At 38.4% G+C, this 27554-nt stretch overlaps 2 protein-coding genes across 11 annotated transcripts in view; both read right to left on the reverse strand.

The window, feature by feature from the left end:
* Window positions 1–3556, reverse strand: part of SLC9B1 (solute carrier family 9 member B1) — a 66296-nt gene extending 62740 nt beyond the window's left edge. For 2 of the 5 annotated variants that reach the window (XM_027598518.1, XM_027598514.1), the window contains exons 1-2: window positions 3470–3530; window positions 3078–3207 (exon numbers count right to left, since the gene is read on the reverse strand). The gene's annotated coding sequence lies outside the window, so the exon portion shown is untranslated. Of the gene's footprint in view, window positions 1–3077; window positions 3208–3469 lie in introns of all 5 variants that reach the window. The other 3 variants (XM_027598517.1, XM_027598519.1, XM_027598516.1) reach the window with 3 other exon arrangements.
* A 5882-nt stretch (window positions 3557–9438) lies between these two features.
* SLC9B2 (solute carrier family 9 member B2) overlaps window positions 9439–27554 on the reverse strand; it is a 50100-nt gene continuing 31984 nt past the window's right edge. For 4 of the 6 annotated variants that reach the window (XM_027598520.2, XM_027598521.2, XM_027598523.2 and 1 more), the window contains 4 exons: window positions 25653–25802; window positions 16335–16443; window positions 13506–13642; window positions 9443–10786 (listed from right to left, as the gene is read on the reverse strand). In XM_027598520.2, the coding sequence (XP_027454321.1) occupies window positions 10565–10786; window positions 13506–13642; window positions 16335–16443; window positions 25653–25802 (618 nt within the window). In that variant the 3' untranslated portion in view covers window positions 9443–10564. Of the gene's footprint in view, window positions 10787–13505; window positions 13643–16334; window positions 16444–25652; window positions 25803–27554 lie in introns of all 6 variants that reach the window. The other 2 variants (XM_027598525.2, XM_027598524.2) reach the window with 2 other exon arrangements.

Raw genomic sequence — 27554 nt, forward strand, 5'->3', positions numbered from 1 at the left:
CACCTGGGTGGCTCAGTTGGTTAAGCAACTGCCTTCGGCTCAGGTCATGATCCTGGAGTCCCGGGATCGAATCCCGCATCAGGCTCCCTGCTCAGCGGGGAGTCTGCTTCTCCCTCTGACCCAACCCCCTCTCATGCTCTCTCTCTCTCTTTCTCTCTCTCAAATAAATAAAATCTTTAAAAAAAAGAAATAAAATTGTTTATAAGCTACCTAGTCTATGCTATTTGTTAGAGCAGCCTAAGACAAGTATGACTGGCTTCTGTCCTCTAAAATGACTATTTAATGGGGCATCTGGGTGGCTCAGTCGGTTAGGTGCCTGCCTTTAGCTCAGGTCATGATCCCAGAGTCCCTGGGATGGAGCCTTGCATTGGGCTCCTTTCTCCAGGGAGCCTGCTTCTCGCTCTCCCTCTGCCTGCCACTCCCCCTGCTTGTGTTCTCTCTCTCTAATAAATAAAATCTTAAAAATATAAAAATAAAATAAAATGAGTATTTTATGCCTTCTTTTCACCCCTGAAGCCTCCTACCCAAACATTCTTCCTTTTCTCTCCTTACTGTTCTAGCCTCAGACCTACTTTGAGAAACTCTCTCCTGAGATCACTGATCACTGAATCTATTCATCTATCTGCATCTCTACCTATGCTCACGGCCTTTCTTTCTATTACTATACATTTTATGTTCATATTTCTGAGCCAACATGTCTACATATTCCCTGGATCCCATTCTCTCTTGTTTTCTCAAAGACTTAAAACATATACATTCTCTCTTATAATTTTTCTCCTCTACTGGATAATTCCCATTAGCCTAAAAACACACTTCAGTATTCCCATCTTTGAAAATTCTACTTTGACCCCACATATTCCTCTATTACCTACATTTTGCAGCTCTTCTTCATGAAATATCTTGAGATATCTATAGTGCTATGTCTATTTCTTCACATTACATTTTCTCTTCATTGTGCTTGTCACGGCACATAACTACTACATGTTGCCAAAATCCAATGGTCAGATCTCTTTATTTGATTTTTCAGCATGTTTCAATAACACTGGCCATGCTTTGTTGTCTTGGCTTTTAAGTCACCGCATTCTTTGGGTTTTCTTCCTACTTCACTGGCTACTCCTTCTCCATCTCCTTTGCTTGCTTCTTTTCCTCTGCTCTACCTCTAATCATTGGAATGCTCTATGAAAACACTTTCTCCAGGTAGTTTTTCCTACATGCTGATGTTTCTCAACTTTGTGTCTTTGGTTCCTTACACAGAACTCAAGACACAGAACTTACTTTAGATTTCTGATAAGCATATCAAACTTAAGGTGAGCAAAATAAAAACAACCCTCCCCCAACACACACACACACACACACACACAATTTTCTTCTTTAGTCTTTTTCATTTGGTAAATGGCACAACCATCCACTCAAATTCAAGAGAAAAGCCTAGGAGCTTCTCTTTTTTTCTCACCCCTATATTCATAACATCACCAAGTCTGTAGATTCTGCCTCCAAATACATCTCATATCCATCCACTTCTTATACCACTCTAGCTCAAACTACTGTCATTCCTTCCTGGATCACCACTATGTTCTGCTACTAATGTCCCCCAATCCCTATGATCCATTAACCACACAATAGGCAGAAAACATCTTTTTTCAATGTAAATCAGATTATATTACTCCCTTTCAGAAGGACTCCTTGCTGGTTTATCATCACACTTGAAAGGAATTCCAAACTTATTCCATGGGTAGATCTCCATGATCTATTCAAAGCCCTGTATGATTTGGCTCCTACCTATCTCTTCAAGGTCGTATTATACCACTTTATCCATATTCCAGCTACAGCAGTCTTATGGTGTTCCTTGAAAGCTACTGTAGGATTTTTGCAATTGGAGTTTCCTTCAACTGCAATGCTCTGGTCCTAAATATTTCTGTGGCTGGCTTTTTTAGATCACTGAGGTCTCAGCACAATGTTAGCTCTTCAGAGAGCCCTTCCTTAACCAATCAGTCTAAAGCAACTTCTTCCCCAGTATCTCTCTCACTTCATACTGTTTTACTTCTTCATGTCACTTAACATTATCCAAATTTTCCTTGTTCATATCTTGTTTCCTTTTTCACTAAATTTTAAGTTCCATGAGAACAGGAATCTTGCCAGTCTTTCTTACCATTGCATTCAGAATAATGGCAAAATAGTAATTCCCTAAAGATATTTCATAAACACCTGTTCCTGAGTGAATCACTCGACCTCTCTCACATTTGTGAACTTACGAGTGCTAGGCTTAGCTCTGGGTCCAGGAAATGCAAAGGCGAATAAGGCATGGCTCCTTGAGGGTCTCATACATTCATCCCTTCAACAACTATTTACTGAATGTATATTATACTAAGTTCCAGGTACTGTTTAATCTGTGTTTAGTTCCCTCCTCAGTAAAATGGAGTTTTGTTAACCAACTCCATCTCACAGAAATGTATAAACAGGATGAATATGAAAATAATGTACAAAATGAGATGTAGCACAAACATGTTATTTATATAGTACTCTTACTGCACTTGCCTCTTTCCTTTTGTCCGGTAATGGGCGGGAACTCATGACAAGAGACAGCCAACTGATAAAAACAGCTATATACATTTTGGTACTCACTAAAGGCAATAAATATGAATGCCCTTTTCACAGGCACATAGTAACTAAACCATCTGGGGTCATGAATTCTTTAGTTGTGATAGTAACAAGGGTTAATTTTCCACAGTGCTGTTGCACAAATAACCATTCTATCTACCCTTATGGAAAATTAGGGAGTACCCGGGTCAATTGCTCCTCTCCAGCGCACCATCTAATTTTTTCACAGGCTCTAGGACACACATAGAGGAGTGTCAGGGACCTGGTATGGGCCTGCAGAGCTCTTATGACTGCTGAATGGTGTACTGGACACCTGGTACCTGTGCAACAACTGTCCTTAATCCTTCAAGAGCACTGATCTAAAGGGCTTGTCCACTGTGATAAAGCCCACAGAAAGAGGCTGGGGACGGGGGAACTGAGAAGAGGGTAAGTTAGGGAGGAAAGCCTTCCCGGGATAAGCAACGAATCCTGGAACACACCTCCAGTCACAGGAGCATGTTAAGGTTCATTTGCAGATATTCACCATTTGTACAACCGTCTGCCCTTAATAAAATTAATTTTGCAGTCAGTCTTGACTGACAGGCCTCTTTTTTCTTACTTGCGAATTACCTGTAAAATGAGAGAAACAGAGGAGGAAGGGAAAGAATAAAGAAGAGATGCCGGGTGAGGGAGTAAAGAAACGAGTCAGGGTGGAGGAGAGAAAAGGGTCTGTGGCTGTTTCCCCAGTCTCTGACAAAGGAGCCATGAATCCTCCTGAAGCGGGAGGAAAGGGGTTCCTCGGGTCCACAGGAAGGGAAGGACGGCACGAGACGAGGGACCAGTAGTGCCCAAGGGCCTGGAAAGGGAGTGAGTTGAGAAAAATGGACCATACCTACAATTCCTTCAGCACCCCTCGCTACCCCGGGAGCGGCCCTGGCGCCCAGCAACGGCCGCACACACCGCGCGCCGCGCTGGGGGTGGGTGGGGGGTGGGGTGAAAGACGCCAGGACCCGACCTCCGCGCGGGCAGCTGGGGCCAGGCTAACGGCCGCTGGCTCTGCGGAGGGCGGCGGGGCGGGGTCTGGGCGGGGTCTGGCGGGGACGGGGCGGGGCTAGTGGCGGCTGCGCCTTTAAGTGGTGTGTGGTGGGCGCTCTGGCCTGTGGAGGTGAGAGTTTTGGGGTTTGCCGCGAGCGCCTGGTGTGCTTTCCGTCTATTCGACTCGTTCCTTTCCACGTCTCTTGTGAATATTGACTTACTGGGTTGTCAAAGTCCAGGGACAGAGTTGACATCACAGGGCCCTTCAGCCAAAAAGCAGCGCCAGGGGGCGGCACGTGCCTGAAGTGACTTGTCCCAGCTCACAAGTTTCCTCTGAAGTCAGCTTAAATACAGCGCGGTTGTAAAAGAGAATAGTCTCTGGGGTTAAGACTGGGCTCAAATTTCAGCACTGCCACTCTACAGTTATGGAATGACAGACAAATACATAGCCTCCCTGAGCTTCCGTTTTCTCTTCTGTAAAGGACGTGGTTGGTGGTGGTTTGAGAAAAGTGAATTGATACATGACAAGTGTCTGGAATGGGGCTCGGTCCAAAATAAACACTCAATGTCCTGTTATTAGTATAAAACCTTTTTTTTCTCACATGAAACCTTATGTGGAGACCTTCATATGAAACGAAAGCAGAGCTACTTTAATTGAGGGTGGGCCCCTAGAAGCTTTGGGTTCTTAGTCCCAAGGCTCCTCTTATGGAATCTCCAAGATTCCTAAAAGAGGAAAAACAACTGTTACTGGATTAAGTCCAAACTTTTTATGAAGACAAACTGCCCTTTTCTAACTTCGCTCCTGATACTCCAAACAACTTCAATTCCTGCACACACTGTATCCCCTTTTGCCTATGTTTTTTTAATGTTATTTTATTTTAAGAGAGAGAGAATGTACGTCCAGGCATCGGGATGGAGGGTGGGGGCGGGGCAGAGGGAGAGGGAGAGGGAAAAGGAGAGAGAATCCTAGGCAGGCTCCAGGCCCAGCACAGAGCCCTAGGAGGGCCTGCATCCCAGACTCTGAGATCATGACCGCAGCCGAAATCGAGAGTAGGATGTTTAACCGACTCAGCCGCTCAGGAGCCCCTGAAGTTATTCTATCAAGAGTGTTCTCTTTCCCCTTTTCTTAGTTATCCTTTAAAATCTGACTTAAATGACAACTCTTTCTTGGGTGATCAAATACAAAAATTCTCCTTCATCTTTAGCATGGTGTAGACATCTCAGCAAGGATTGAAAGTTATTTTCTCCCTTGTTTTAGGAGAATAGGCAAGATTTTTTGTGATTATAGGGTTAGGGAAATGCTTTGTTCTCCTGGCAGGGAAGGGAAGAGCAGGGTACTGGTGGTGGCGGTACAGATGGTAGAGCTGGGAAGGAGGGCTTTTGAGAGGAGTCTGATGGCCTCTAGGGCACTGCTCTGTGCTCCAGATGCAATGAACTGCTGCAGAGGTTAGTGTTTTAGGGTCCATCTACGGAGGATAGAGAGCACATCAACAAGTGGGGTTTTGGAATTCTCATCAGAACAGAGGGCTCAAGTGAGATTTAATTTGGGTTTGTCAACCAAAACCTGTTACTGCTGGAGTGGTGGGGGGTGGGAGGGATGGGGTGGCAGGGTGATGGACATTGGGGAGGGTATGTGCTATGGTGAGCGCTGTGAATTGTGTAAGACTGATGAATCACAGACCTGTACGCCTGAAACAAATAATACATTATATGTTAATAAAAATAAATTATTAAAAAAAATAAAACCTATGTTACTTGCTCCTAAAATGGCACAAAGCAGTTCTCACCGGTTAAAAAGAACTACATAAATTATTCATATAGAAATACAATGTTCTGAAACATTTCAAAAATAATGTCCTTCATTTATTTAAAGATAACATGATGAAAACTTAATATGGTTTAAAAAACATCTAAAAAACATCGATACCTTTTCTTGTAAAAACTCGAGTAACTTAAAAGTAGTTAAGTTGATTATATTTGCAACCAGGTCATTGAAAGCAAAACACTTTTGAGGAATGAGGATTTTTTCACTAAATTTGACATGATGAAAATAGCTTAAAAATATCTTCTCTATAAATGGTTCTTTACATTGGGAAGCAATAAATTGAAAGGTGGTCAAGTAATAAAAATAGAAATGTGGTCAAACTTGGTTAAAATTTAACTGCCAATTTTCTTTTCCATTCCTACCTGTCACTAATTCTCTTATTAACCTTAAGTGCCAATTATTTACTATATTCCAGGCTTCACTATTTCAAACTTTTCTAATATGCCCACCCTTGACCTAGTTGTTTTCTTTTTCACCTTAGCTCTCTAATATTAATACATCAATTCACATTGAAGGTCCATTTCAAGTTTTGCCTCCTTTAAGAAGTTTTCCTTAGAACACTTTTGAATTATTCATTTGAATTACAGCTATTTGTACATATCTTATTTCCTTATAAGATTCCTGAAGGCAAGTATCATGTCTCGTTCATATTTGTATTCTCCACAGTGTCAGTTTCCTACTAGAACTCAAGTTCCATTAAGCGGAGCCCTTGAACATCTTGGTCATTGCTATATTCCTCGGTACTTAGCATAATGCCTGGCACATAGTAGCATATTATAAGTGCATTTTGAGTGTGTGAATGTAAGGATTTGTCTGTTTTATTGATTGCAAAATGAATATTTGAATATTACCAGGTGAATGAAGGATTATTTGGAAGGCTCAGTATTCATTATACACAGCAGAAGTTCTTCAATCTGTATATCCTCGCAGAAGTTAAATATAAAGTATTTATGTTGCCTTTCACCTAACTAATTCAGTGGATGATGTATCTTTCTGAAAATAAGACATCCTCTAGAACTGCAAGAGTAAAATGTAAAAGAATCAAAATAAAATGGATGTTTACATTGAGTTTCAGTTTTGTTCCTTGTACTTTTCTGTGTTCTAAATTTTCTGCAGTGAAAATGTCTTATTTTGCAATCAGGAAAAAATAATACTATTTTTAAAGAGTGTAAAGGATGAGATCATTTGCAAATGTGTGGCTGAGGAAACTTTAAGGACACCCAAGTCCAATCAAGGTTATCTGGAATTAATGCCAGAGAGAAAAATATTGGAATGTGAAAATAATTTAGAACTGAAACCTAATCAGCTGCTTAAAAAACAAAAAACAAAAACAAAAAACAAACCTCCCAGAGGAGAGATGGATGGCACTGACCCTAGGGAAAAAAGGACATGGTAGAACAAGTACTTACAGTGATTTTTGTAGCAGTGTCCTTGAAGTATGACACCCTTGCAATGGACTGTTTCCCCCCAAATTCATATGTTGAAGCCCTAATCCCCAGTATGATGTTATGTGGAGATGGGGCCTTTGGAGGTAATTAGGATTAGATGAGGTCATGAGGGTGGGGCCCTCATGATGGGATTAGTGTGCTTGTAAGAAAAGATGCCAGAGAGCTTACATATTCCCCCTCCCCCACCCATTCTCATCTCTTTCCCTACCATGTGAGGCACAGCAAGAAGGAGGCCATAAGCAACCTAGGAAGAGAGCCCTCACCAGAACCTGATTATGCTAGCACCCTCATGTTGGACTTCCATCCTTCAGAACTATGAGAAAATAAATGTCTGTTGTTTAAGTCATTCAGTCTATGGTACTTCTTATAGCAGCCCAAGCAGACTAAGACAGAGCTAGGAGACTAAGATCTGAAGTGTTATGTGGCAAGTGGTTTTCTATACTGGAAGAGGATCCCCTCAGTGATTCAACTGATAAATGTTTATTAAATGCCTACTGTGTTTCATGCCCTGTGCAAACTACTGAGGATCCAAAGACGACCAAGACAAGGCTCTCACCCCCAAGGAGCTGGTTTCATAGGAGACAAGCATGTAAATAAACTGAAAAGAGGATTATAAGGGCTCTCGCAGAAGTATGTATGGGGTACATACATCCCTTTTACGGGGACTCAGGGGGTAGAGTCATTGTTTCTGTCTGTGGTTGGGGTGGGGTAGGTTTGGTTGGCCCCAGTCAACACCCTGTATCAAGTTAACTCTGAGTTCACCAACCAAGTGGACAGTTGTGACTCACAATGTGGTGGTAAACCTGAGACTTCAATGGTGAGCCCTGCCCAGGCCCCTACTGGACAGTTACAGAGATTTAGTTGGTGGCTGCCCACCGAGGAGAGGGAGGACAGAACTTGCTGCATGCTCTCCAAAATGGAACTGGCTATTGGCAGTGGCTGATGGCCTCTTACACCATTTCTTTTCTTTTTTTTTTTTTTTAAAGATTTTACTTATTTATTTGAGAGAGAGAGAGAATGAGAGATAGAGAGCACGAGAGGGAAGAGGGTCAGAGGGAGAAGCAGACTCCCCGCTGAGCAGGGAGCCCGATGTGGGACTCGATCCCGGGACTCCAGGATCATGACCTGAGCCGAAGGCAGTCGCTTAACCAACTGAGCCACCCAGGCGCCCCTCTTCCACCATTTCTACACTGTGAATTTTCACTTCTCATTCTTCTTTGGGGCCTGGACTATTTATAACAACATTCTCATTTACTTATGCTAACTGTATTTTGTACAAGTTAACAAGCATTCAATGCCTGTTACTTTGACAAAAACTACTGGAGAATGTGGGACCTGGCATTAACTGCAGCACCCTTCTGGGTCACATGCCTTTTGCTGTCTCAGTCCTACTCACCGCCCCCCCCCCCCCAACACACACACATCCTAGCCAAGACCCTACTTTCTCTGGAAGCTGTGCCAGCTGCACCAACCTTGGATTAGGTAGGTGCTCCTGTTATGAGCCCCCTAGACTCCCATATTTCCTGCATCATAGCACTTACACTGTTTTGAAATCTCCTCTATCAGACTGTCAGAGCCTTAAGGACAGGAACAATAACAGTTTTGATGATGTGCCTAGGTCATCAAAAGCTTCCACTAAGTATTTGTTGAATGAATCTGGTTTCAGAGCCTGTCAAAGGAGAGGACCAGATAGATGAGCATTGGGTTTATGTTGCTACCACCAAGGTGCACCTAACCAATTAAGTTCAATTTGAAATATCCAACTGAATTTTGGTGTAAATTAATCCAAATAAAGAGCATAAACTAGAAGAAAACACAGGACGATAGAATAACCAAATTCAGGCTGATGTAAAAATGAAGCTATTATGGCATCATATTACATTAGCCTTATAAAAATTAAGCTGGTTTTGAACAGAGGTGAAAGTCATGGAGAAAGGGTCTGGAATAGTAGTTTAAGGACAAGAGAGGGATGGATAGGCTTTATGCAGATCAGCTTGGTAGGATCAGAATATTTATAATTATTCATTTAACACATATTTAATATCTACTTCAAGATTAGACTGAACTTTGGATTCTGGGTTAAAGAATTTAGATGGGATATGACAAGTAAGTAATAAATGCTTCAGGTATACATACACCATGAGAAAAGCTGTGAACTATATTCAAACATGATTATTCTAGCAACTAGGCAGGAGTTGACCTAGAATCAAGAAGAACTTAAAGGTGATACACAAAAGCAGAGATGGTCTGTTGAATAAGTGGGATAAAATGTGACACATGCAGGTAAGCCTTTCTCCCACTATCTTCTCTGCAGGCATGCTACAATGTCTGAAATTCTTGCCACAGAAATCACTGTTTCAGTTTAAGTTATTATCTTTAGAAAGCCTGTTACTAAGTGATGGTAACACTCAATACAATGGTACCCCTGTCTCCCAAATCTGATCTTTCCTTCCTCCTAGGTATCTCATCAATGAATGCTTAGTGGGAGGCAATATTTTCACACCTTCTCAGAGCTGGGTGTGGTCATCACCAGTAGAAGGTAAGAGGACAGATGTGGCCAAATTCCACATCACTTCCTCAAAAATAAATTGCTTGCCTCAGATTCCACCCCTCCACTTCTTCCTGAAGTCTAGAAAGGAGACATGGGAGAGATTCATCTTTAACCTATGTTTTAAGCTAGAGCTTAAGACATGTCAGTGCCTCAAGAGAGAAGGACATGGGTCTCTGAGCAGACCCATGAGCTAAGTAATCCTGTCAGCATCAACTAGTAAGCCAGTTTCATGAGAGGGAAATAAATTTCCATTTTCTTTCAAATACTTTATTTTTTTGTTTCTTCATTATAGCAGCTTACCTTACTCTAATTAATATTATGTTCATGAGATTGGCATTGATTTGAAAATTAGCTATCTCTCTAGAGAAGAGGAAGAGCCTGAAGACGTGGGTCACAAGAAACAAATAAGAAAGGGCTGAATCAGGGCCCTCCTTAGGGGAAGGGAAACTCAGATGGGCTGCTAAAATGGGAGACTCTGTTTTGCCACCTAGGAGAGAGGTGGAGGTCTTTTGATAATCTAGATAGGTCCAAGAGGAAGAACCAATGAAGATACTTAGCATACTTGAGAATTTTGGTGGAACCAATCAGTTACAATAATTCACAGAAAGGTAGCAAGAGAGGTAGAAATGGAGAAGAGGCAGATTGGCACAGAAAGTGCAGATAGAAACTGATGAGGAATTGCATTATGATATTTAAAAATAAAAAAGAAAAGAGGAGCCCAAAACATTTCAAAGCATGAGTGGTCAGGTGACCATGAATCATGAAACTATGACTGTAGCAGTATGTTAGAACAAACTGTTGGCTAGTAGAACAGGATGCTGAATTTGATCTTTTCCATGTTAATTTTAAAGTGTGGTAGTACATTTTACCGAAAAATGTAAGATACATAATGACAAAGTATTTGAACAAAAAAAAGGTAGAGAAATCAGGTTGGAGATGTAGAATATTACACACCCACATGAAAAGGATAATGGTTGAAAATGCTCTTTCAAGACATAGCCACACTTTTGGTTCTATTACATTTAAAGTTTGAACATCACATATCTCAATATGGATCTAGATAACATAGCCTCTGCTAGTTGGTAAAAGCTTTCTAATCATTATATTCAGCATTGTCTCTTTTCACCTCTAAACTTGTATAGAGGTCTCTTCCTGAACTTCTTCATCTTTATTTTGAAGTTCAGCTTTCTGGAGAAGCCTGGGACCCAGCAAACCAATGAGTAGACTTCCAATTGGAGCTGTGATGAGGATGGACAAAAACGCCACTGTCAACACATCCATCCCGTATTCTTCTAACTGTTTCTCTCCATGTGATCTTGCTGTGTCCAAAGCCACAGATCCTATGGCAGCCTATAAAAGTTTAAGGTAACATTGGAAACATAAGATAATTGCATAGAGAAAAGGTGAATTATTTGGTCATTTGCAAAAACAAATTGCTTGTCTTTTTTGCTCAGCTAAGAAAGTTCTATTAGAAGGTGCCTGGGTGGCTCAGTCGTTAAGCGTCTGCCTTTGGGCTCAGGTTGTGATCCCAGGGTCCTGGGATTGAGCCCCACATTGAGCTCCTTGCTTGGTGGGAAGCCTGCTTCCCCTTCTCCCTCTCCCACTCCCCCTGCTTGTGTTCCCTCTCTCGCTGTGTCTCTCTCTGTCAAATAAATAAATAAAAAGTTTTTTTTAAATAAAGTTCTATTAGCCTTCTCTCAAAGTATACTGCAGTGAATTTTGGTTGTCTGAAAACTCTCCCTGCCCTTGCTTGGGGAAGGAATAATGATTCATATGTACCTATTTGTTTAAGGTAAGGTTACAAAAATATCAGGCAAATATATTTCAAAAGACAAGGCAAAGTCAACACATGATTATTAATTAACTAGAACATGATCCCATATACTAAATTTGCCCTGAGTAAAGATGAAAGTTACTGGTCATCTCATTCTTTTATCTTTAGTAATTTCAAAGTAAGAAAAAACAAGATGAAAAAAATGCAGTGATACTGGAAGGTGGTGAAGTTTTAAATGAAAAAAGAAACCACATAAGAATATGTACTGCTTTTAGAACCTAACTGTTAAACATCATGAAACTTGAAAATGCGAAGCACCTTGAAAACTTGAAGTTAATCTTATTAGGTATTTGGTTAATTTTTGTGTCAGGAGTTGGTAAAATGTTTTATTTAAGATTTATCTTTTGGGAAGTTTCATGAAAATTTTTATTTTCTTTTACAGGCAAAATGCAACATTAATGCACATAGGAAAATAACATATTAAACAATCTGGTTATTCCCTTAGTCCATAGAGCACAACAACGTTAGCCTCTAGGACAGTGAAACAGAAGAGAAAATATCAGTGTGCATGAGACACATGGCAGAGACTACTAATTGCCCACAAATATCTGAATATACTCTTCTATTATAGAATTCTTGAGTTTCAGCTGGTCACATTACTATACAAATGGAGAGTTTTTCAGCTGTCTTTACAACTACATGAACATACATTATTCAACATGTTCTTGATAACGTTTCCTTATTTTAAATTGGCTTTGGTAGCAGCAGAGTGCCATTTTTCATATTTTAATGTTTAGGAACACATCCTTCATACCAAAGTCACTAGAGTGATTATTTTGGTATTTACCCACTAAAGTTACCAGACGTAGTAAGGATGCTGTAGACACTCCTAGGGAGAAACTATTCCACTTACTGTACTACTAACCTCACAGTATTTTTATCCATTATGTCTCAGACTTCTTTGAAAGTCTGATGGAAATAAAACTTCTCTGGAATAATGCTGAAGCCCACAGCCACACAAAATCTGGCATATAGTTATAGAGCATACATATCCCCCAAAGCTTCTTAAATTTACAACATCTGATTTTTGGGACGTCTGGGTGACTTAGTTGGTTAAGAATTCACCTCTTGATTTTGGCTTAGGTCATGATCTCAGGGTCGTGAGATTGAGCCCTGAGTAAGATTCTCTCCCTCTGCCCCAGCACTCTCTCTCTCAAATAAATAAATCTAAAAAGAAAAAAAAAAGAACATCTGATTTTTACTTCATGAAACAGAAATTTCCATGTTTAAACAATTGCAAAATAATCAGGGAGGAGACAGTCCAATCTTGTTTGCTATAATTAGTTTGAAAATAAAGAACATAATCAGAAATATATTACATTTGCAACAAATAATAATCTATACCCTTCTAATTTAATTAGTAATTAAATTCTACCAAATACATGGTTAATACTTTCAAGCACCTATCTGTTCATGCCTTATTCATTACAGTGCATAATTTTTGTGTCATGTGATTGATACATTTGACAGAATGTTCAGCTAGTTTGAAAAATTTACTACTAACCAATAATCTAGGAAATCAATAAAACATTTTCTCAGTTGTTTTTCAATAAATTTTTCTCCTTTATATATAAAGATGGTGGTCAAGCATAACTGATCATCAATCATGTTGACATTGAAGTATTTCCAAATACTAAGATGGGTCATGCTATTTCTGTTTCACTCTCTTCTTGGAAGATATTGAAATGAAAAGGGTTAACAATTATCTTTCTGGGTGATTTAGAGGGCTCTGACTGATAAAAATTCAAACTCTTTCTTCTTGTGACTACTGCTTTCTAGTTAGTGTAGGGATTACTGGATTTTTAGTTGATTTAAATAAAGCTGGTGATCTAGATAAATTTAAATGAGCCATCATATTTAGGAAATCAATATACCCAAAATAAAACTTTTTTTTTAAGAGAGTTTATTTATTTATTTGACAGAGAGAGAGAGAGCACAAGTAGGGGGAGTGGCAGGCAGAGGGAGGGAGAAGCAGACTCCCCACAGAGCATGGGGAGCCCAATGTGGGACTCGATCCCAGGATCATAACATGAGCCAAAGGCAGTCGCTTAACCAACTGAGCCACCCAGGTGCCCCAAAATAAAACTTTTAAAGAATAGATTAGTATAAGCCCTTTTCATAAATCAAACTTCGATTACATTTTTTCACCAAATTTGAATAAGTTGTCTTATTTAAAATTTCAAGGTATCATATAGAAATAGGAGTTAAAATGCTAAGCATCCTATCCATCATTACCTGGACTGTGGCCTTTGGAAGCCATGCAAAAGAAATAAATATCTTTTCCTTGATATTAAAACCAGCAAAACACACCATCAGAAATGTAGCCAAAATTCGTATCAATACTGCAATGCCCAGGATGGCAACACAAAGGCCTGTAAGAAACACTTAATTTTTAGACATAATAAAGTACTGGGGGAGAAACTGAAATCTCATGGTTATTGATTCAAAATACTACCAACTGCAATTATCTAAATATATTAAAAAATTAAGAAGACAAAAATGGTTAGGAATAATTTATCAAAACATCAATAACAAGGATCAAACCATTTGTTTAAAAGAAGGTATTTTTCCTAGATTAAACCAGAAATTATTTAAACATATTTGATATATATTATAAAGGAGATATGAATGTTATTTCTCTTATGCTTTATAGCAAGAACCAAACTTTCTTCCATGTGTTTATTCAAGACGAATTTATTAAATGATAACTATGCATTACAGGATTTGGACTAGGTATTGGGTATATAAAAATATATAATGTACAGACTTTGCCTCTATAAATCTCAAAGTCAGAGGAAAACAGAAATTTTAACAATGAATAAAGTGCAGTATAAGTATATTGGTAAGAGATCACAGAAGAGGAAAAAGTTAATATTTTACAGAATTGTTTACAGAGTAAAAATATTTATTATCCTGTATAGAAGCAATCAGCCAATCAGAACAAAGCTGGCTGGGCACTGACCAATCAGAATAGAGACTAGCAGTCTGCACCTATTTCACCATATTGGTGTATACACTGACTGCCCATTAACCCAGGTTGACATGTACAGCTACTTCATTCTGTCCTTTAGAATCCTTTGCTGATAAAGATAAGTTCATCCTGATTTGCACAATAAGGACTGTGACTAGGCTACTGCACCTGAGAAAGGCACAGCTAAGGTGACTGCTATGTAGTAGGACGATTTTTCTAAAAAGTAACATTTGTTAAGTGTTTACTGTGCGCCAGGTTCTGTATTAAGCTTTAAGTGCATTCATTACCTAATCCTTACATTCTGTGGGGTAATTTTTCTTATTTTACAGTTGAAGATAATGAAGTTTAGAAAGGATAAATGACTTTCTCAAGTTCAAAAGGCTAGCAAAACATCAGACATTGCTGGAGGATTTATTGTGAATCTGCAATATGGCTTCTTTACAGAAAAGTGTTGTGGCTTTTTATTGAAGGATATTGCTCCCAGGTTGGTAGGTTTTCAAAGTACTTGTTGCCTGAAGTACAAGAAACAAAAGAGATGATACCATTCCCAGGAGGGAGCATTGAAGGTTTTGGAGAGAAGAGGATTTAGAAGTTTTAAACATACTGAGTTTGAAGTTTTGTGAGATTTACAAGTGGTGATGTCCAATCAGCAATCAGATACACTGATTTAGAGATAAAACTTTTGAATTATGTAGTTTATAATCAAAGCTACTGAATGTAGTTGAGCTCAGAAAAATGACATAGAGTGAGACGCGTAGAAGGCTTTGGAAGAACTTTGATGAAGAGCAGCATTTAAGCCACATGTAGTGTGAGGACTCAGAATGCACTGAAAAATATGAAGTTTCAGAATTCAATGTAAAATGTGTTTTAAAGAGGTCAATAGCATTAAGTGCTGCTGAATGATCAAGGAAAAAAGAAGACTGATAAGTATCCAGTTCATTTAGCAATATAACCTTGGTGAAAGCAGGGTCGGTTGTGTGATGGGCAGAAGGTGGGCTGAAATGTATTGAAGAAGAGAGTGAGAGTTGAAATGGAAAAGGGAGATATAATTACCTCTTTGGAAAAGTTCGAAAAGAGGAGTAAAAACGAAGTGTGGTAGGTGGGGGGGGGGCAGGTTAAGTGGAAAAAGGAGATTTTATATATATACATTGTGGTAAAATATGCATAACACAATTTACAGTCTTAACCATTTTTAAGTGTGCAGCTTAGCAGAATTAAGTTGAACATTCACATTTTTGTGCAACCAGTCTGCAGGATTTTTTCATCTTGCAAAACTGACCCATTAAACAACACTTCATTTCCCCCTCCCCCAAGGTCCTGGCAACCACCCTTCTACTTTCTGTTTCTATGATTTGACTACCTGGATACCTCACATATGTGGAATCACACAGTATTTGCCTTTTGGTGACCAATGTCCTCCAGGTTCATCCACATTGTAGCGTGTTGGAATGGAAAGACATTAATTTTAAGACAGGAGAAATTAGAATTTGTTTAAATTCCGAAGAGGAGAAAACTGTGACACGGAAATCTGAAGATACATGAGCATAGGGGAAGAATCTATGTGTGAGGTCCAGAAGGAGGTAGCAGGAGATGGGATTCCCAGTAAAGATGGAGGAATATAGAATGAGTGGAATGGAGGAAGTAATGAGTAAAGGTGCACAAATAAATTTTTAAGTGCAGTGTTATGAAATCAAAAGTTTTAATACGATGGCTTTTGAATGTATGAATAAATGAATGAATGAATAAACATTTGTGTTCCATGGGTGTATATTATAGAACTGATGAGTTATCTGTACAATTCTGGGCCTTGATCAGAACAAGTCTAATTGAACATTTTTGCCCTTGGAAAAAAAATTTTAAGACCTGCATCTTCTGGATAGTAGTAGCAGTGTTACTTTTCTTTACAAGGAATAATATTAAAGGTATAAAATTTATGCCTGAGATTGACAAATATTATTTTCTGGTCAACTACTCTAAGAGACTTGGATTATTATTAACTTTTTTATATAATTGTGACAATAACTATACCTACTAAAGGTATTCCACTGAATATAAAAGTTGATTTTAGCAAATGTACTATCTGAAATTCTTACCTACAGTTTCTGGTCTGAGAGATGCAATAGATACTTCTGCTCCAATCAGTCCAAAGAGAAGGGGCTGGAAGATATACCAGGCACCTGCAATAATTTTTTCAACCTCTGCCTGAAAGAAACACACACATACACGTACCCCCCACAGATTTTTATTATATGAAGTTACAAGTTCTAAAAATTTTACTAATTTGAGTCAATTTGACCTGAGATAGGCTTTATTTTTCTGGCATCTATAAATATGAGGTTAGCTAAAATAGAACAAAAAATTATATAAAGATATTTCTAACACAGTCATTATATGAGGTGCTTTAGGGTTGGTTTGCAAATAGATGTTAATTATAAAGAGTCTAAAAAAATAATCTTAGGAGGACTTCTACTTCTGAATATATGATGTGTGTGCATATATGTAAAATTTTGTGTTAATTTTCATTCAGCAATATCATTCAGAAATCTTATAATAGTAAACATATCTATATATACATCTAATTATTGCTATATAGTAATCTGTGGTATGGAATTATCAGTTTATTCAATCATTTCTTTATTGATGGCCCTTTAAGTTGTTTCCAATTTTATCTTTATATCAAACAGTTTAAGTTTGTCTCAAATCATGCACAGAAATATAATTCAGGTATAGTAAAAAGCTGTGCTTATTAATTTATTACCGCTTGGCTCCAAATCCACATTTCACTGTTGCTCTGCAGAAAATGAAGCTGAGCCCTTTAAATATTTCTCTTTTGCTACCTGGCATAATTTAAAATTTTGTCAGTAGAGGGTGCTGAAGAAATATTACAAGGAAGATGCTCTTCCTGATTTCCAGGGCTCCCCCAGCAGGATCCTATAGCATACTTGGGTTTCTTTAGTACACAGGTGGCTTCTACAGTGCTGGGCTCCTATAGTGCATGGCAGCCCACAGCACCCAGTAGTCAGCAGCTGCCCCTAGCTTACTGCAAGGGACTTTCATAGCCAAATCCCTTGGGCAAAATACCTCCCCATGTACCCTAGAGGGTGTATTTCCAGCAAATTGTCCAAACAGAGCACCAAGGGTGTCTTCTCTACCATTCAGTGAACAAAGGCTCCTACCAAGATCTGGATTCTGAGGCCTGGGGGTGGGAGTAGATGGGGTGGAGTGGGGTAGTATAAGGGGATGGCTCAATCTCAGCCCTAGTTGTTTATAGCTGCTATTTCCTATATTCGTCAGGGATCTTTTCCCTCTCAGAAGCCAATCCCTTTTTATCTGATCCCCTGGTATGGTTAATAACAAACTTTCCCTATTCCAGTTACTCTGTAATTTCTCTTTCCTGGTAAGATCCTAACTGATATAAGTACTAACTTTATATCACATTTTGCAAAAACCCTAAAAAAGATGGACACAATTGACTATAGCAAAACTAGAATGTTGTGTGGCAAAAGAAACCATAAGCAAACAAAGAACAACAAGATGACAAACCAGGAGAAAATATCTGCACTGTGTGTGACAGAATAAGGAGCAATATCCAAGCAATAAGAAAAAGACATAGAACCTAATAGAAAAATGGGAAATGCATACATACAAGTAATTCACAGCAGAAGAAACACAAATGGCCAAAAAAGATAAGATGCTAAAATTCAGTAATCAGTGAAACACAAATTAAAATGATATGCCACATTTTGGGGGGGCACCATATGAGAAAAAATACTAAAACATTTTTATAATGTCAAATATCTGGGATGTAAGAAACTCTCACTAATTGGTAGAACAAATTGATATGCTTTTTTTGGAGGGCAATTTACCAGTACCCATTACAGTTTCTAAAAATTTATCCTGAACAGATTTTTCCAATCAACTAATAAGAATCTATATTTTTGGACAGCACTTTTGCCCTTATAGTTACGCATCTTTGAGGATCTGGTTTTCCATATCTATTTTCAGCCGTTTAACAAAGGAGGATTATATTGTATCTCTATTTTATTTTTTTATTAATTCTGGTATGTTTATTAGGGTGAGGATTCTATTTCTTCTTGGCTTAAAAATGTTGAAAGGCAGAATGCAAATGTGAGGGAGTTGGTTGATTTACTTCTAGTTCTATTCTTCTTAGTTCTATTCCTATATCATGCAAAGAGTTACGTTTTCATATCTTAAGGAATCAGATAATGACTTAGGCTCAAATTCTGCCACCTGTTAAATGCAAACCACTTATCTCTCAGAACCTTATTTTTTCTCATCTGTAAAATGAGAGGTTTATATTAGATAACATCCAAGATCCTTTATTATTTAGTGACAATGCTAGTTCTACCAAAACTGGGGTCCAGTTACCACCTTTTCACATATCTTTACTTTTTAATTTAGTTTTTAGAGTATACCATAACTAAAGCTCAGACTTTAGTTGGTATCCCTGTTAGTGAAGAACACAAATTGACTCTATTAATCTTAGGTTACTTAGCCTTTTGTTGCCATGACTAATTATTTAAGGGAAGGCCTCAAAAATACTCAGAACTCCAATGAAAGCAGATGGCCTAAAGAGTTTTCCCTATCAAATTGTTTTTATTTCTAAACTGTAAACAAAGGCCACCATTTGTTTTATGATTGTAACACTTCAGACTATTTGAGTATCAGACATGGGTGTATAGACTGTAAAACTTAAAAATGGGAGATGAGTCAAAATGTATCTTCTTAATGCTTTTTCATAACTTCAAAACTAAAATGAATGTGCTTATAAAGAAAATGGAGTCATTGAATAGGCTAAGTGTAAAAGAGACCAGCGGAATGAAGACTGTTGTCCACACTGAATGTTAAGGCTACTTTACACATCACTTTGCACTAGTAGTAAGAATCTTCAAAAACATAAATCACTTTCAAGGATACACAAAAGAAGAAAATTAGCAGAAACAGAGGTTTTTATCATGACTTCAATATCTATTTAAGCTGATACTTCCCTTCTCAGAGAGAAGAGAATTTCAAGATTCAGGAGATTCAAAGTATGTCAGAAAAACCATCCCACAACTACAAAGGTCATCAGAAGCAGCACTGTATTTGAAAATAGATGGGAAAAAAAAAAAAAACATGACAGAGGCTTTCAAAAAGTGAGTGTATCTGAGGTAAATATGAAAAAAAAAATGTTCCCAGTTCTTTTACTGGGTTGTGGGATTACACTGATCTATATAATCAGCTGGGCTGCAGGCAAACCTGGTAAAATTATGACAACTGCAGACGAACAGACACTGTGTTTTGGCTTATAACAATCTTTTCTCTATAACCCATATTATAGTTTTCAGAAGAGTAATGTGACTGGAGCTCATCAAAGTTTCCCTTTCTCTGCTTTGTCTTTCTGGGCCCATAGCTGATGCGCTCTTGCTATAGGCATTAGCCTCCCCCTTGACTTCCCTGTTGCTAAAACTACTCTTTTATGCTCTATCCCAAATGCTATGGCTCCTTTTCATTATTTATTTTTTTATCCTATAATTTATGAATTTAGAGAATTAATTTTAAATTGCAAAGCATAACAATATGTTTTTTAATACACTTGGTATGTGTTATTCAAATAGATGTCAAAATACAAAAATGTGCCCTGCACAATAATGCTACAGTTGTATTACAGAGTAGTACACTCTGGAGTCAGGTAAACCTGAGCTTAAATCCCAGTGCAACTTTCTAATTTTGTGACCTTGGACATGTTATTCATGCCTTTCTGATTTATAGTCTCTATAAAATGGAAATGGTAATACTTTTTGAAGATTTTTTGTGTGTGTTTGAAAATAAATGAGAATATCCACTTAGTGCCTAGCACAGAACCATACAGACTGGCAATAAAAATGTATTAAAAAATGGGCAGAAGACATGAACAGACATTTTTCCAAAGAAGACATACAGATGGCTAAGAGACACATGAAAAGATGCTCAATGTCACTGATCATCAGAAAAATACAAATCAAAACTACAATGAGATTATCACCTCACACCTGTCAGAATGGCTAAAATTAACAAAACATGAAATAACAGGTGTTGGCAAAGATGAGGGGAGAGCGGAACACTCTTACACTGTTGGTCGGAATGCAAGCTGGTGTAGCCACTCTGGAGAACAGTCTGGAGGTTCCTCAAAAAGCTAAAAATAGAACTACCCTATGACCCAGCAGTTGCACTACTGGGTGTTTACTCAAAGGGTACAAAAATACTGAATGGAAGGGATACATGCACCCTGATGTTTATAGCAGCATTATCAACAATAGCCAAATTATGGAAAGAGCCCAAATGTCCATTGACTGATGAAGGGATAAAGAAGAGGTAATAATACTCAGCCATGAAAAATAATGAAATCTTGCCATTGACAATGACATGGATGGAGATACAGAGTACTATGCTAAGCTAGGTAATCAGTCAGAGACAAATACCATATGATTTCACTCTTATGTGGACTTTCTCCTCTCCTTCGAAGCCCAATCCATCTCTGCTCACTTTCCCATGGCCTCAATACCCTTCTCTAGACAATGCTCCAGGCAGTCCCTACCATCCATCTCTCCTCTGAAGAAGACGATTCAGTTATACTTGTCCTAACTTTGTAGTCACATCCTTACAGAGTGAGATCCTCCTGTCTGAGTGTTCTTTGCTCACTAGAAAATTCTGTCTCTAGTATACCTCTATAGAGATTCAAATGAATTTGATTATGTACCCAACTTCAAGCTTTATAACCCTCACTTATTTTTCTATATGGCATTATTTTAAGCTTAATCATTTTGAACAGTTGTTTCCAGGTTGTCCAAAATGATATATCTGCATTTAGTTAGGTCAGCTACATCTAATTTCTTCATTAAATAGAAGAATAGTATTTGCTCCTGTCAAGTTCAAATCTATAAAAATGTACTTCAAATTAAAATTAGTGAATGGCCACCAGCTAATCTCCATAATATATATGGAGAAATAATCTTAATAATCTTGAAAATCAGTAAGAAAAAGCAAAACAATCTTTTAAAAATGGACACAAACTTTTGAACAAACTGGTTAGTAAGCATAGGAAAAGATGATTTACTTCTCTCATAAAGAAATGCAAATCAGATCAATAATGAGATACATTTTTCACCTATCAGGTTAGCAAAATATCTGATTTTTAATGATTTCTTCAGAAAAACAGACCCCTGGGAGATAGGAGGAAGATGGTGGGGGAGTAGGAGACCTTAGTTTTGTCTGGTCCCAGGAATTCAGATAGATATTATCAAATCATCCTGAACACCTGTGAACTCAACTGGAGATCTAAGTAAAGAATTGCTACAATTCTGCAAATGGAAAAGCGACCACTTTCTGCAAGGTAGGAGGTGCGGAGAAGTGAATCTGAGGCGATATATGGGAAGATAAACCCCAGGGGGAGGGAGCCTCCATAAGCTATCTATAGGAAAGTGATATAGCACGGAGCACAAAATCGGAACTTTCAGAAGTCTGCTGCAGTGAGGGACGTCCCCACCTGAAAGGTGCTCAGGTGGTGAAGTGGGGTGGAATCCTAAGTGGGACGGTGTGGTCTCAGGATCCCTGGAATCACAGAAAGAACCATGACCAAGTGGGATTTATTCCTGGGCTGCAAGGGTAGTACAACATCTGCCAATCGATCAGTGTGATACACTACATTAATAAAAGAAAGGACAAGAACCATATGATCCAATCAATAGATCCAGAAAAAGCATTTGACAAAGTATAGTATCCTTTCTTGATTAATACTCTTCACAGTATAGGGATCCCTACTTCAGTATCATAAAAGCCATCTATGAAAAGCCCACAGCAAATATCATTCTCAATGCAGAAAAACTGAGAACTTTTCCCCTAAGGTCAGGAACACCATAAGGATGTCCACTATCACCACTGTTGTTCAACGTAGTACTAGAAGTCCTGGCCTCAGCAATCAGACAACAAAAAGAAGTAAAAGGCATCTGAATTGGCGAAGAAGAAGTCAAACTCTCACTCTTTGCAGATGTCATGATATGCTATGTGGAAAACTCAAAAGACTCCACCCCCAAATTGCTAGAACTCATACAGGAATTCAGCAAAGTGGCCAGGTATAAAAATCAACACACAGAAATATGTTGCATTTCTATACACCAATAATGAAACAGAAGAAAGAAATTAAGGAGTCAATTCCATTTACAATTGCACCAAAAACCATAAGATACCTAGGAATAAACCTAACCAAAAAGACAAAGGATCTGTACTCTGAACACTACAGGACACTCATGAAAGAAATTGAGGAAGACACAAAGAAATGGAAAAACATTCCATGCTCATGGATTGGAAGAACATATATTGTGAAAATGTCTATGCTACCTAGAGCAGTCTATACATTCAAAGCAATCCCTATAAAAATACCATCAGCTTTTTTTCACAGAGCTGGAACAAATAATCCTAAAATCTGTATGGGACCAGAAAAGACCCTGAAGAGCCAAAGTAATTTTGAAAAAGAAAACCAAATCTTGCGGGCATCACAATTCTGGACTTCAAGCTCCATTACAAAGCTGTAATCATCAAGACGGTTTGGTATTAGCACAAAAACAGACACATAGATCAATGGAACAGAATAGAGAACACATAAATGGACCTTCAACTCTATGGTCAACTAATCTTTGACAAAGCAGGAAAAAATATCCAATGGAAAAAAAACAGTCTCTTCAACAAATGGTGTTGGGAAAATTGGACAGCCACATGCAGAAGAGTGAAACTGGACCATTTTCTTACACCATATACAAAAATAGACTCAAAATGGATGAAAGACCTAAATGTGAGACAGGAATCCATCAAAATCCTAGAAGAGAACAGGCAGCAACCTCTGTGACCTCAGCCATTGCAATTTCTTGCTAGACATGTCTCCAAAGTCAAGGGAAGCAAGGGCAAAAATGAACTACTGGGACTTCATCAAGATAAAAAGCTTCTGCACAGCAAAGGAAACAGTCAACAAAACCAAAAGACAACTCACAGAATGGGAGAAGATATTTGCAAATGACATATCAGATAAAGGGCTAGTATCCAAAATCTATAAAGAACTTATCAAACTCAACATCCAAAGAACTAATCCCATCAAGAAATGGGCAGAAGACATGAACAGACACCTCTCCAAAGAAGACATACAAATGGCCAACAGACACATGAAAAAGTGCTCAACATCACTTGGCATCAGGGAAATATTAATCAAAAACAACGAGATACCACCTCACACCAGTCAGAATGGCTAAAATTAACAAGTAAGGAAATGACAGATGTTGGAGAGGATACAGAGAAAGAGGAACTCTCTTACGCTGTTGGTGGGAATGAAAGCTGGGCAGCCACTCTGGAAAACAGTATGGAGGTTCCTCAAAAAGTTGGAAATTCAGCTATCCTATGACCCAGCAATTGCCCTACTGGCTATTTACCCCAAAGATAAACATGTAGTGATCTGAAGGGGCACATGCACCCCAATGTTGATAGCAGCAATGTCCACAGTCGCCAAACTATGGAAAGAGCTCAGATGTTCATCTGTGGTATATATATTTATATATTTCACATCCATCCAAAAGAATGAAATCTTGTCATCTGCAATGACATGAATGGAACTAGAGGGTATTATGCTAAGTGAACTAAGGCAATTAGAGAAAGACAATTCTCATATGACCCCACTCATATGTGGAATTTAAGAAAGAAAACTGTGGATCATAGGGGAAGAGAGGGAAAAATAAAACAAGACTAATCAGAGAGGGAGACAAACCATAAGAGACTCTTAACTATAGGGAACAAACTGAGGGTTGTTGGAGGAGAGGTGGTGGGGGGGATGGGTAACTGGGTGATGGGCATTAAGGAGGGCATGTGATGTAATGAACACTGGGTGTTATATAACACTGATGAATCACTGAACTCTACCTCTGAAACTAATAATACATTATATATTAATTAATTGAATTTAAATGAAAAAATAAATTTAAAAAAAGAAAAAGAGATCATTTTCACATACTGTTGGTGAGAATATAAATTGGTGCAGTCTTTTAAAAGGGTAAACTGATATTATTAAAAGTATCAATGTGCATATTCTTTCATAGAAGAACTGTATTTCTAGAAATTTATCATCTAGGGGCGCCTGGGTGGCTCAGTGGTTAAGTGGTCTGCCTTTGGCTTGGGTCATGATCCCAGGATCCTGGGACTGAGCCCCGCATCGGGCTCCCTGCTCAGCGGGGAGCCTGCTTCTCCCTCTCCCACTCCCCCTGCTTGTGTTCCCTCTCTCGCTGTGTCTCTCTCTGTCAAATAAATAAATAAAATCTTTAAAAAAATAAAATAAAAAAAAGAAATTTATCCTCTAAATAAACTCAAAGTATATATTTTGTTGATTTTTTCCCCCATTTTCTCATTTCTGAAATTAGGATGTCATATCATAGTTTAATTGGCAGCATTGTTTTTCATTCTTGGTGGCGTGTAAAATAATGGTGCTTCTTAGACTTGATAATGTCTTAGAGTTTATGAAATATGACATATGAAGGATATTTTATGGAAATGGTTTTTGTCTTAGCAGAAAAGCAGAAACAATCCAAATATCTGTTATTAGGAGACTGGTTAAATATAGTACAGCATACACGGCAGTACTCTATAGCCATTCCAAAGAGTAAGGAAGGCAGCATGGAAACAGGACCATAATATATTTTAAGTAAAGATATCAAATTATCGATTGGTATATAAGGGGAAAGAGGATGAATGTGTATACACTTGGGCATATAGTTACATATGCATAGAAAATAGTGTGTATGATTTAATAATTTATTAACTTGATATTAAGAAAGCCTGTGGAGAAAGACATGTGTCATATGGCCTCACTGATATGAGGAATTCTTAATCTCAGGAAACAAACTGAGGGTTGCTGGAGTGGTGGGGGGTGGGAGGGATGGGGTGGCTGGGTGATAGACATTGGGGAGGGTATGTGCTATGGTGAGCATTGTGAATTGTGCAAGACTGTTGAATCACAGATCTGTACCTCTGAAACAAATAATACATTATATGTTAAAAAAGAAAAAAAAAAGATAGCAGGAAGGGAAGAATGAAGGGGGCAAAGTCGGAGGGGGAGACGAACCATGAGAGACTATGGACTCTGAGAAACAAACTGAGGGTTCTAGAGGGGAGGGGGGTGGGGGGATGGGTTAGCCTGGTGATGGGTATTAAAGAGGGCATGTACTGAATGGAGCACTGGGTGTTATATACAAACAATGAATCATGGAACACTACATCAAAAACTAATGTATGGTGATTAACATAACATAATAATAAAAAAAAAGAAAGTCTCTGGAAAGAAAAAATTTATCTGATCAGAAAGAACTTAAATGAGTAGAAGAACTTAGAATGAAATTCACCTTTTCACCGGCCCATTTCAAGCCTGCAAGGAAGGACAAGACCAACGTGCACAGTCCTCCTGACCCAGGGAAACCAAAATACACGCTGCTGAACACAGCTAGCACGGACAGCCCCAAAACAAGGAATGCTCTCTTCCACACAAGTTTGTCCTTGAGGAGAGAAAAAAGGTTGATTAGGTCTGTTATTTCATATAACTGACTTTTAATGATTGATTTTTCTATATTCAGGACTTAGTGGGAAATAAAAACATCTCTCTGTGCCCATAAATGTACACCGTAACATTTACTATCTTTTCCTTCATAGAAGTAGGGTCAGCACATGTACAGATGCTGGTTCCTCTTTCGGAAACTCTAGTTACCTTCCTCTACAGTTATCAAAGTCGAATTTCACAGGGCTGGATGAAGTCGCAGAAACAAGTGCACGGGCTTTGGAGCCAGACAGAGTGGAGTTAGAATCCAGCTCTTTTTCACCCCTGGCGTATGGAGTGCTCCCATTACCTAGCTTCTTCAGGCTTTGTTTTCTCCTCCCCGAAAGCAGTTATGGTATAGGGTTTTGGGGAAGGTTACAAATGTGATATCTCTTACTTTTAGTCTCTTGACTCTTTAATGTGATGCTCTCCTGGTTTTTCTTTCTAAACCCTTGAAAACAGAGAAGCTTTAAGAAGCTATAGACCGAGAGTAGTTTTTTTGTTGTTGTTGGTTTTTAAAGTCTAAGAAATGTGCACCTCTCTCCCTTTATTTCTCCCTCATCAGCCTTTTAAACTTCTTAATCACTCTTTTTAAATTTTAAAATGATTTTTAATTTTTTTTGAGTGTAGCTGACACACAATGTTCTGTTAGTTTCAGGTGTACAACCCAGGAATTCACTTCCCTCTATGTTAGGCTCTTCTCACAGCAAGCGTAGCTACCAGCTGTCACTGCACACCACCACCACGGTATCACAGACTATATTCCCTGTGCAATGCCTTTTGTTCCCGTGACTTACTCCATAACTGAAGACAGGCACCTCCCACTCCCCTTCACCCATTTTGCCTGCCCCCCTTCCCCTTCCCCTCTGGCAACATCAGTTTGTTCTCTATATTTATAGTTCTGATTCTGCTTTTTGTTTATTGATTCATTTGTTTTGTTTTTAGATTCCACATGTGAGTGAAATCATACGCTATTTGTCTTTCTCAGTCTGACTTATTTCTCTTAGCATAGTACCCCCTAGATCTACCTGTGTTGTTGCAAATGGCAAGATCTCCTCCTTTTCTATGGCTGCTCAATATTCCATTGTATATATATCACACCTTCCTTATCCATTCATCTATCAATTGACACTTATGTTGCTTCTATATCTTGGCTATTGTAAATAATGCTGCAGTAAACATAGGGGGGCACAGTCTTTTCAAATTAGTGTTTTCTTTGAGTAAATACCCAGTGGCGGAAATTACTGGGTCATATGGTATTTCTACTTTTAATATTTTGAGAAACCTCCATACTGTTTTCCATAGTGGCTGTACCAATGTACATTCCCACCAACAGTACACAAGGATTCCTTTTTCTCTACATCCTCGCCAACACTTGTTATTTTTTGTCTTTTTGACTTTAGCCATTCTGACAGGTGTAAGGTGATATTTCATTGTGGTTTTGATTTGCATTTCCCTGAAGATAAGTAATGATGAGCATCTTTTCATGTATCTGTAGTCCATCTGTATGTCTTCTTTGGAAAAATATTTATTCAGGTACTCTGCCCATTTTTAGATTATTATTTTTTTTGGTGTTGAGTTGTATAAGTTCTTTATATATTTTGGATATTAAACCCTATTGGATATATCATTTAGTTTTGTTGATGGTTTCCTTCACTGGGCAAAAGCTTTTTATTTTGATGTAGTTCCAATAGCTTATTTTGTTTTTGTTTCC

The sequence above is a fragment of the Zalophus californianus genome, chromosome 2 (assembly GCF_009762305.2).
Source record: "Zalophus californianus isolate mZalCal1 chromosome 2, mZalCal1.pri.v2, whole genome shotgun sequence".
NCBI classification, from domain to species: domain Eukaryota; kingdom Metazoa; phylum Chordata; class Mammalia; order Carnivora; family Otariidae; genus Zalophus; species Zalophus californianus.